Consider the following 12,096-nt stretch of genomic DNA (forward strand, 5'->3'; position numbering starts at 1 on the left):
CCCTCATACACAAACACACAATTGTGGGGGTGTAAAGGGTCTGGCAATAAACAATGTAGTGATCTAGAAAATGAAATACAAATATAAATAAAACAAACAGGAAGAGGTACTGTAGCTGTTTACATCCTTATTATGCATACCGGTGATTGCTAATATAAATATGTGCAATAAGAAGATGATGAAGAGACTTGAAGACATTATAAAATTCAAGAAAAACAAGTTTTATTGTGCTTAAAAATGAAATGGAGATTGGAATACGGTAGATATGAACAGAAATCAAATTTTAAATGTTTTCATTTCTTTTTTCTTTCAGATTTACATGGAGGACATGACAGATGATTTGACGGAAAGCTTGTGAGCTGTTAAAGAGCGATGTCTTTCAGTGCCATATGTACCTCGTGTCTGAGGCATCTTCAAAAAGCGGGCATCAGATCATGGGGCCTCTCATCCAACCAACTGATTCGACAAGTTCCTAGCCAAAGAGCTGTATCTAGCCTTGCACATTCTGCAACATATGCAGGAGCACTGCGGTTATTGACCTTTAGGTTATCAGGGATAGGAAGCATGTTGAAAGCCAAGCAGCAGTACCGTCCTATATCTCATCATGCAGAACAGAAAGCAAGTGTGGACTTCTCACCTAGTATACATCTGAATTTAAGATTGGATTCTACTAACAGCGTCCTAAACTTTAGGGATGGTGCAGACCTCCTGCATTCGCTCGAAGTCATTTCAGGTCAACTGAATGACATGACTCCAAAAGATGTTTGCCTCGCTGTGAACAAGCTTTGGGAATGTATTTGGATGGTAAGAGATGACATTCAGCTCTGGTTGGAATATTCAGAGGTCCTTCACAATCACCCCGTGTTGCCACAACTGTGTAAGTTGATCCAAATTCATGCTGCTGCAATGTCTAATGCCGAGGCTCTGAGTGTGCTTTACCTGGTCTTGAAGTTTGCCGTTCCAGAGGTTACTAGTCCTGCAATCGATGCACTGTATTACACACTGAGTCTCAAAGTGCAATCCTTTGATCTTAATGATGCTGCTATGTTTGTCCGTTGCTGTCAGTCCGTCAAGGATGTCATCCCAAGGTTTGGTGTTGACTGTAGTGAAGCGGATGCCATCATGCAGAGTGTACTCGCCCACATCCAAGAGCTGCTGGCTGATGACCTTGAATACGATGTAGTTCCTCTTCCAAGGCTTCTTCTGGGGCTCCTACACTGTAGCGTCGATATCACCCACCCCGCTGTCTCCAACATTGTTCAGAAAGTCTATCGCGTTATTGATGTCTTGGACAGTATTCACCTTTCACCATTATCCAAAGCTGTAATCATGATGAACAGACACCATGCTCCATTTGCAGGGTTGATGACTTCCAGAATGTCTGATATCCTTGATGATATCCACAGCCCAAGTGATTTTTCTCATTGTTTCTACGCGCTCATCACCTTATGTTCTGGAGACTTGGAGAATCGCATCACGCAACACTGCTTGAAGCTGTTTGTTGCAGGAGCGTCCTATGGGTTCAACGACATCAGACGCATCATGCAAGGAGCTGTTTTAATGAGGAGCATGGAGAATAGGGATCAAATCATGACTAGGGTTAGCCAGTTGCTCATTCCACAAGTTCCTGCCATTCCTGCGATTGAGATGGCCATCATCTACAGCAACCTGAGGAAAGTTTATTCCAGGAATTACGAGCTCAGGGAGCTTCTTGAGCAGCAAATGAAAAAGCAGTTTCTGGAGTGTTCTTCACCGCACCAACTCCTTGCCCTCATTGAGGTGCTAAGCCGTGACCCAGAACCTGATCTTATGGTTGAGCTGATAAATAAAAGTGCAGAAATAGTTCCATTTTTATCTTTGGAGCGACTTGGAAGGCTGTGCAATGCCATGGGGCGTATGAAAGTTAAGTCAGGAAGGTTTCTAGCTCTTATTGAAGATCATGTCTTGGAAAACATCGATAGTTTAACTAATGTTACAGCTATCAAGAATATATCACACTATCTTGCAACAGCTAGATCCACTAATACCCAGCTACAATCTATCTGTATTGAAAGACTTCATAATATCTTGGAGAAGACTCCTTCGCCACACATTGTAGTCTATACACTTGATGCCCTGAGCAATCTAGGTGTGCCTTGTAATGACATTGATCCTAGTGTGTGGGACAAGGTTCTCATCTTCATGCCAAACTTGAAGGGTCATGATCTGCGAAGAGTGTTCTTTGTGCTTTCCTCCTACTCTGATCAACTGTACCCAAGGGAAAATCTCCCCAAAGGTCTTCTTAACCTTCTGGAATTTGTAAGAAAACCTCTTTACTGTACCAACTTGGCAGATCCCACTAATAACAAAAGAGCCGCTAGTAAGAGTCTTTCAGCTTCCCCTATCCTTAATGCATCGTGGATACGCGACCCTGCTTCCGCTGTTGCCTTTGCCAAACTGCTTATTCAACACCGCATCTACAACAAGTCCTTCTTGGCGGCAATTGAAGCGACAGCTCAGTCACAGATGAATGACATCTCGCCGTTCCATGTTCGTGACATCTTGGATGCGTTCACCTTTGGCAACTACCATCCCACATCTCCAACGTTCCTGGAAGACCTTTGTGCCTCCAGGGTGATACCCTACATGGCGGATCTTCAGCCTCAGAGACTGGTCAACATTGCACTCAGCCTTGCTGCCCTTCAGTGCTTTCCATTGGACCTACTTCAAACTATCTTCAGTCTCTGCTTTCTTGGGAGCATGGAAGAGATGTTTGGTAAGCCTGTTAGGTCGGCCATAAAAGATCATTTTGATTCATTTCACAGCAATTTTTATTTAGATTAAGAGTTCAAATCATAATTTTTGGGTACGGTAAAAATGGTCAAAGATTATCAAGTGTAGTAGTCCAGTTTCAGCAATTCTTACAATTTAGGAGGATCCATTTCCATAACTTTTGTACCCAAGATTAGTAACATGAATTAAGGTTACAGCTATTTTAACCTGTCACATCTGGTACATTCTTTCCTTCTAGTTTCTTCACAAATTAAGACATTTTGTTTTTTGTATGCTCAAGGAGTCAAACCTTGTTTCCAATTTTCAAGTTGAATTTCAAATGTGAATTTGATTTATCGACCCATCTGAACAAAAGTAGAGTCAATTTTGTATTTCGAAATGCAGATGGGATAACTGATGATTTTTTGCTTCATATGTATCTTGTACAGTTCCCAGAGCTCTGTCACATCAGCTTCGAGAGTTGAACAGAGCGGTATGCCTTGAATGCCCTGAGCTTAGAGTGCCGTGGTTTAGCTCAGAGCAGATGTCAGGATCAGGTAGGGATAAAGATCAAAATATGTGGGACTTTCTGCCTACCGTACATGTACTTCAAAATACGTCTCGTGTGGGAATCTTCAGTTTATGGTTGGATAGTACAAGGGTTAGGGAAGCCAAATATTCATTGAAGAGAGAGAGAGAGAGATATAGAGAGAGATAGAGAGAAAGAGCTAGAAAGAGAGAGAAAGAGCTAGAAAGAGAGAGAGAAGAAGGCAGAGAAAGAAAAGGAGAGAAGAAGAAAAGGAGAAGGTGAAATAGATAACAAGGAGGAGGAAAGGAAAAGGAAAAGAGGAGTGGGAAAGCAAAATTTGAAAAGAAGATGATATGACTTTCACACCATCTCTCCCCAATTTGTTTTCTTGCATTTTTTTCACCAATTTGTCTTCAGATCCTCATATGAATGCAATAATTAAAACAAAAAACATGTACATGCATGTTTCTGAAATTCCGTGTGGTAATAACTAGTAATAGTATCATTAGAATTTGATTTTTTTTCTTTCTTTCTCATAATTTATGGAAAATGATACATTTACCAAGATCTAAGTGAGGGTCACCCATTATACATGTAGTTTCTATTTTGATCTTTTTCATACTTGTTGATCTAACTTTGATATTTGTTTTTGGTGAATAGGGAAGCCACAAGTACACGGGATCAAGCTGGATGTTGGATCAGTCCTGCAAGATGTCCTAGGAGGACCAGCTTTCTTGAGGAGAAATGCACAAACTCCCTATGCAAACACGAATGGTGATTATACCAGGCCTGATAATTACTTGATTTAAATCGGTTTCCTGATTTTTTCATTTTTCCCGATTTTTTCTTTTCTTTTTTTCCTGATCTTTTTTTTTTTTCTTCTTCCTGATTTTATCCCTATTTTCCACGATTTTTTCCTTGTTTTCTCTGTTCTTCCCTATTTTTCACAATTTTTTTCCAATTTTTTTACTCGAAAGGGGGGAATGTTGTTAGATGCCATTTTTTTTCCCCACTTCCTCTTTTTTTTTTCTCAAGGGGGTCGTGGTTGACGGAAAAAAAAAAACTTTTTTTCTTTAGTGCTCACTATCACCCCTGTTATACTGACTAGTTCTTGAGACTTTGTTCTCATGTACCCACATTCTTGTTGGCCTCTGGTTTTGTATGAAATTCTGATGAACTGTTGAGAGTTCAACTTGAATTAAAGCTTTGGGTTTTTGTAAAGTCTGCAGTACAGATAGTCTGCCCATTACAAGTACCTTGTAAAATAGATTTTGGAATGCATATTCCTTGAAATGAAATATATGTATTACTTACTCATTTATACAATACCGGTATGTAGAAATTTACATATGGACTAGAAATTCCTGTTTCTTTAATATCAGTATTGTCTAACTTTGGTTGATACCCTTTTAGTTGTCACATGTGTTTGCAAGACAATGAATAAAGACAAGTGTGCATGATAATTAATTGATTGTATGATACTGTAGCTTCATAACATTTGATGTCTTCTTTGGTTTGTTTTCTACCAGATTTTGAGTGTATCTTAGACTATCAAGGTCAGCCTGTGACATATACCAGCCAGAGACAGGTCGATAAGCTTGAGATGAACGGGAAGAGAAATACCTTCCCTTCATCATCGGATATCCTGAAGAGAGAAAAGCATCAGGAAGGTCTTCTTCAAGACGGTGCTCAAAGGTGAATTAAGACAATAGCACTGAATGATTTATCAGATCTACATTGAACAACGTACCAGTTGAATCTTTAAACCAATGATTTTCTTTATTGTAATAAGTTGTATTGGGGAAACAAAACAAAAACAAAAATCAAATTGTGATATGAACTTCCATGCCTTCCACTAAGCAAATTGAGATTGTGGTATACAGTGTATTCATGATATGCCCATCCTTTCTGTCCTGCTTAATTCACTGATCGGAGATGCACTTTATTATAGTATTTGTTATTGTGAAACTATTTATTTCCTCCTTCATCACTATAAGCACTTAAAGATGAAGTTGAGTTATGGTCATGCGATTGCATTGTGAAAGAAACGGTGTGGAACCGACCAGAAAAGGTTGATCATCTAGCATATAAGAATTTGTGTGTATTGCAAGGTTCTGGAATCATCAAAATGATAAGAAATTTGGCCAAGTCTTGGTAAAGTTACAAACACTTGCACAGAAAGATGTATATGGGACTACACGAACACGTGGCGTAAAAAGCCGCCCCCCCCCCCCCCCGATTTTTACGATGATACATGCATATTTAGAATAAGAAGGCATTTGAAGAGCCATGCTTTTCAAGGAACATGTCTTAACTGATGTTCTTCCACACTTGCATAATAAGAATGAGTAATGCTCACAAATTATTTTTCACCTCTTCCCAGAACTCAACCTTCTCTTTAAGGTATGCCTTGATTAGTAATATCCATATGTATCTCCATAATTCCCCCTTTTCTCCTCATTTCATGTGATATCTTGCATACCCTGTGTGTCTTTTCCTCCATCTTGCCTTTTCTTCTCCATCTTTTTCCTCATATTCTTTTTCTTCTTTCTCTTTTCCCTTTCCCTCGCTTGCTCTCATCCTTGCTCTCTTGCTGTACTCCCCATTCTCCCTCTCCATCTCTCTATTTACTTGTTTAACCCTCTGATCTTGATCACATTTCTCTTCTTGTCTGTTATGTGTATGATTATCGGTATATATTTGTTGGGGTTTATCTTTCATTTCATGTTATACTCTTTCTCTATTTGTCTTCCCTCTGAAACCTGTTATAGGATCGCGATAGATGTTATTCGACCATCTCAGATGTGCTCCAACATCACACGCTACAGCAGCTGGGTTGAGATGAAACGCCGCCATCTTGAAATCTTGGGTTACGAGTACATCACTGTAAGTGAATCCATGAAGAAGCTTGTATTTCAAAATTTGATTTTCTATCGAGAGGCAAATTGTATTTCTATTTAAGGGTACAATTTTAAATATATACTAGAAATGCAATCCTGTCATAACGATGTGCAATGACGCCCATGTTTCTATGTCCAAACAAAACAGCTTCTTTTGGACTATCAAGAGCAATTTGTAAGAAATCTGTAGCTTCAGTGATTATGTAGAGTACATACAGCAGATAGTAGATGTTGCTGCAGAATTATTGCCAATTTTATGAAACGGTAACTCAACGGTTTGGAACCAGAAGGGTGGTAACTCATGTACTTTCACACTGAGTTAATGCCCTTCTGGCTCTTAACAGAAATAAAGATTCTGTGTATTATGAAAGCCTATTACAAATGTGAAAATATGTCATTTTAAGATCCCATTGTATTGTATGTTTAGCTGGGTGCGAGAAGGCCGTAGGCGCTATGCATTGTCAATGGCAGTAATGGCCCTTTAACAGGCAGTCGGTGATATATGCAATGCAAGTCACTTTGTGTAACTTAATGGAAATAATGATATAAGTATTAAAATGTTTATATTTTTTCATCAGTTTGTTTTAGGTGTCAGGGAAAATATATGAACATACATAATAATTTGTAGTACCGGTATATTGTACTCATTGACAGATACCTTATATGGACTGGAGCCGAGACCACCTGAATAGCTTTGAGGCCAAGCGCCTCTACATCTCTGAGCTATTGGGAGGCAATCTGTGGCTGAGTGCTACAGAGAACCAGGATGCAGGGAGACCTGGACCAGGACCCGGTCCAGGTTCAAGACCAAGAAAGACCGGTAGGACCAATGACATGGTGGACAGGATGTTACAGGATTGGGGAGAACAGGAGGAGAACTAGGACTAGATGGAAGGAGGCAATAGCTCCAGAAATCGAGAACTTAGATGAAAAAGAGTAGATGGATGAAATGAAAGTTGAAATGCATTGGTTACACACATGTGTCTTGTATGAAATTGTTTTTATTTTATTGTATTCATGATTTGGCAAACTCTAGCAAAAATAGTGTTGTGTAACCGGGCTGTCCATGGATAGCACTCTATCAACCTGTCTCTGGCGATGGAAGAACTTAATTTAATTTAATTTAATTTAATTTAATTAAGGAACTTTACATAACTATCTTGATCTAAGGAGACACCAAGGAACGAACCTGTCTCTCTCACCTGGAGGGCATTTCACAAAGCTTTTTTTTAATGAAAAATGACAATAATCAGTGATAACTCTGCTGATAACCAATCAGAAGCAAGGATTTCGGTAGCTTATAACAAAAACTGTCATTTATCACTGATGACAAGTTTTGTGAAACGCCCCCCTGGTCCACATTCTTAACCATCGTTCACCTCCCAATTACACTGTGGGTTTCTCACAAAAATCTATTGTGCAATGTTGATCACTCACTCACTCAATCTCTCAACCTTAGAAGTACTGGAAAGAAGGTCAATAAGTGACACTTGAATGAATTTTAAAGCCCCACTGTACTACTTGTAGCTACTTGCTCCCTCTTTATAGAAAACTTCACAAATCGGTGCCTGTTGGTCCCCCATGATCCACTTTTTCTTATGTTAATTGAGAGCTGAGTTGATGAGATAGCCACCTGTCAGTGACCTCGCTGGACCCTTCTGGCCGAACTAGTACAGATGGTCTTTAAGGTGACAGAAGGTTCAGTTGCACTGCCTTCGTAGTTGTTTCCATTGTAGATTGAGTCAGACTTTTTATCGGCCTCTGCCGTTTCTAGTCATATGATCTTGAAACAGCCAATGATTGCATAGTGGTTGAGTTTAATAGGGGTCAAGGGATCAGCTATCTGAATGGCTTTTGAGTGATATCAGCTGGTGATCAATCTAGCTACGTAGTTCATTTGTGTTCACGTACATTACCTGTGTTAACAAAATTACAAAGGCATATTTGGAGAGGGGGGGGGGGGGGGGGGAGGCATTTGTGAGGTAAATGTATTTTTTCCCTAAAAAGCTACAGTTTTAAGATCTTTTGTCATTTCCTATTCGAAGTACACAAAACTATGCACTTAAGTAATTATGTTATATTTTCCTTTAGTAAACATAACTTTTTATGGGTCCATGGTATCAGTTCGTGAGTTCCCAGTTATTTTTACTTCTTTTCTTCAAATTGTAATAGTCTGGCTCGAAACTATTCAGTGCATTTTATGGTAGTTAATACACAATTCATCTTCTTCGGTTTGTACTTTCATAATCTCATTTTAGTCGAACAGCAGTATGTATGAGTTTTTGTGTGTGGTTGATGTCCCCATGGAAGTGATGTAAAGTAACTTATGAGCCAATCCCAGGTCCAGGACTGGAATGCTCCCCAGGGAGTGGAGATTGTGCACACAGTGTGTGCGGGCAAGCACTGAATCCAATCGCCGGGGTAATAGTATATTTGTAAAGCGCTTAGAGACATTTGTATTAAGCGCTATATAAATAAAAATTAAATATTATTATTATTATTGGACTTGCCAGACAGCACATCAATCGCAACTCAAAACTCTCTGTAAAAGGAACAATGCCGAACAACAATGTTAGCATGGTTTAAAGTTTGAATTATATTGTGCTTCAAATAGGCACACAATTGCCTCTTACACTGTATTTATTAAGAATATATGTATTTTCTGGAAATTCTGCACTTTTTAGTAAGGATAATTGAAGAAGAATGATTATCAACATTGATTCAAAATCTTTGAGTATTTTAAGAAATTGAGAAATTGATGAATGTCTTGTATTACTATTATGTGCTTTAACAAAGAATGTTAATTTGTAAATAAGAAATAATTTATTTTAAATATAAATTGCTTAAACTCTTATTCATTTGAATTGTTTGGATCTTTTATGTGTGCTCTGACTATAAACAACAAGATGGGGAAAAGATATAGTTGATGAATGGAGTGAAGAGATATGAAGGTTACATTTACAGTGCATAGTGGAGAGAGTGAAAAGTGAATGGAAATTAATGGGAGAGTGTATAGTACAAGTAAAGTACAAGGGCAGAGACAAAGAGAGAGAGAGAGAGAGAGAGAGAGAGAGAGAGATAAGGGGAAAAAGTTTTCAAATCTATAGGAGAGGGAGAGAGAGAGAGAAGGGGGAAGGAAATAGGGGTATGCGACAGCGAGAGATCAGGGAAAGATGAAAGGGAGAGAGAGTGTGTGTGTGTAAGAATATATGAGATTGGCAGAGGGAGGACTTACGTGTGAGAGAGGGTGAAGAAAAGGGGAAGGGTCTCTCAAAATTTTCCATGCTAAAACACCCCCATCCCCACACAATCCCCAGCACGGCCACCTTAATTTTCCGACTTTCTTTGTGTCACCAAATTTAAAGACACCATATCAAGAAAGACACCTGACACCATATGGTAAGAGTAAGGCACTCTCGCCTTACTCTTGGATTATATCTTTGACTTTGTTTCTCATATGGAAATTGGGTTGTTCTTTTTGAAGTTTTTTGTTTTGGATTTATGTGACCACTTTTGGAATAGGAATTTTTCGTACTGAGGTAAGCAAACACTGTGGGCTTTTCATTTCATTTCATTTCACTTCATTATAATTAGCTGCACGATACGCGCTATTCAAATTTCGCGCCTTTTTTCGAAAGCCAATCATGGCGGCTCACGCCTCCGAGCCGGAAAGATCCATGATGAGCGAGGATGAAATGGTTTTTCAAACTGTGCAAAACAGGAATCCTGCAAAAAGGCAACGTGGGAGAAGCTCTACTAATATAGAGAACTTAAAACACGCCTCAGAATCATACTCTTCGAACACCACTTTCCACACCACTTCCCCAAACCCAAACCCAAAGGGCTTTAACATTTTCATAACCCCAATAGATAGGACAAAATCTTTGAACAATGTAAATCCCATACAAATAGCCAAGGCAATTCGGGAAGTTTGCGTGAACCCTGTAGATTTTATCAAAACCACTAATACGGGACTCTTAATCAAGTGTAAAAATACTAAGCAGGTGAAGGCTATCTCAGAGATTAATAAAATAGGAAGTGTTGATGTAAAAGTCAGTGAAGGAGTGAATGGATCAAAGGGAGTCATTTATGATATCCCACAGGAAATGAAGGAAGAGGAAATTCTTAATGAATTGAAAACTCAGAATGTGATTGGGGTGAAGAGGATGGTGAAAAGAGTCCGAACAGATGAAACAATAGAAGGAAAGCGCCAAATCTCTCAAATTCCCATGCGCTGCGTTATTCTAACCTTCAGTAAAGTCACCATCCCCCCTGAAATCCACTTATGTTTCCAAATCAAGCGCGTAAAACAATATGTCCCACCTGTAATTAGATGTTATCAATGCCAAAGATTCGGACACAATGCTTCACAATGTAATTCCAAAAAAAGATGCGTCCGATGTGGAGAAAACCACTCGTTCGATGACTGTAAAAAAAAAGAAGAACGATCCGAAAGTGCGTAAATTGCGGGGAAAACCACTCTGCAGCCTACAGCGGCTGCGCACAAGCAAAAAAAGCAAAGCAGGTTCAGCAGATACGGTATGCAGAGGGGCTATCGTACGCAGAAGCAACTCAGTCCTGGCAGCAACAAAACAAAAAAGTATCAAATCCACAGCCTATTCAACAGAAAAATAAAGCCAACAAAACATTGAGTAAGGAAACAGAAAAAACAAACAAACGAACTTCCAGTGCGGAATGTTGGTAAACCTAATAGTACCTACGCACAAGCAGCTGTTCCGTCATTCCTGACCAGAGCAAACACCACCCCACAATTTCAAAACCAGGTTATTCCTCAGGTACCACAGAGTAAAGAGACCATTAATAATCAAGGAACGTCAAATGAAACACCACAAGGCACTCCACCTATGACCAACTTCATAGCCTCGGCTAGTGATGAACAAATTATAGATTTTATTTGCCAACTAATTTTTAAATTCACAGAAGGTAGAACTGAAAAAGAATTGAATACTCTTGTTTGCGTTGCAGCCAAAAGGGCGCTGCAACAGAATAGTACATATGATAGAACAAATGATAGTGATTAATTTACTCATGTCACTTTCCATTATACACTGGAACGCCCAGGGTCTCTTAGGGCACGGCAATGAATTATTAAATTATTTAAACTTACACAAGGATTTTAAATATGATATTATTTGCATACAGGAGACCTGGTTTCATAATAACATTATTTTGAATATTCCAGAATATACATGCTTTCCTAGAAACAGACAAAATAATATTAGAGGAGGCTGTGCTATATATGTTCATGATAGGATTAAGTACGAGGGTCCTTTCACAGATGCAAACTTAGAATTACAACAAATGAATGTTTACATAGGGGGAAAAAAATTGTCAATCATTAATTATTATAACCCTTGTAATAAACTGAATGAAAATATTATGAATAAGTTAATGGAAAATGTATCTAACAATGAAAACGTCCTTATAATGGGAGATTTTAACGCTCACAATGTTTTATGGGGCAGCGAGAAAACAGACAAAAACGGTGAAGTAATAGAACATTTTTTGAATAAGAACAGTTTGATTATTTTGAACAATGGAGAGGGGACCAGATTAGACCCACGAACGGGGAAAACATCATGTCTGGATCTAAGTATCACATCTCCTTCTTTGGCGTGTAAGTCTACATGGGGAGTCATGCGGAGTACTTTTGGTAGTGACCACTTCCCAATCTCTCTCCAAGTGTCTCTCGAAAAAAGTACAGATCCGCATAGAGCAAATGCAGGTATGCCTAATGGAAATGTGGTAGAAAAGCCTTTTTCTTTTAAGAATATAAGCTGGTCTAACTTTGCAAAGAAATGTGAAGAAGTATTAAATGGACAGATTACATTAAAAAACACAAATGTAAAGGAAATGTACACCCAATTTATGGAGTACCTAAAAGAAGTTATAAAG

General features: G+C 38.8%; 1 protein-coding gene across 1 annotated transcript; it reads left to right on the forward strand.

Moving 5' to 3' along the window:
- Nucleotides 1-314: 314 nt before the first annotated feature.
- On the forward strand, nt 315-7,254 carry LOC115918534 (FAST kinase domain-containing protein 1, mitochondrial-like). The gene is made up of 6 exons (XM_030982042.1): nt 315-2,755; nt 3,201-3,308; nt 3,941-4,054; nt 4,810-4,975; nt 6,052-6,166; nt 6,835-7,254. The coding sequence occupies exons 1-6, from the start codon at nt 373-375 to the stop codon at nt 7,060-7,062; spliced, it is 3,114 nt and encodes a 1,037-aa protein (XP_030837902.1). The 5' UTR covers nt 315-372; the 3' UTR covers nt 7,063-7,254.
- The last annotated feature ends 4,842 nt before the right edge of the window (nt 7,255-12,096 follow it).

This window comes from Strongylocentrotus purpuratus, unplaced genomic scaffold, assembly GCF_000002235.5.
Source record: "Strongylocentrotus purpuratus isolate Spur 01 unplaced genomic scaffold, Spur_5.0 spur5_scaffold_12, whole genome shotgun sequence".
NCBI classification, from domain to species: domain Eukaryota; kingdom Metazoa; phylum Echinodermata; class Echinoidea; order Camarodonta; family Strongylocentrotidae; genus Strongylocentrotus; species Strongylocentrotus purpuratus.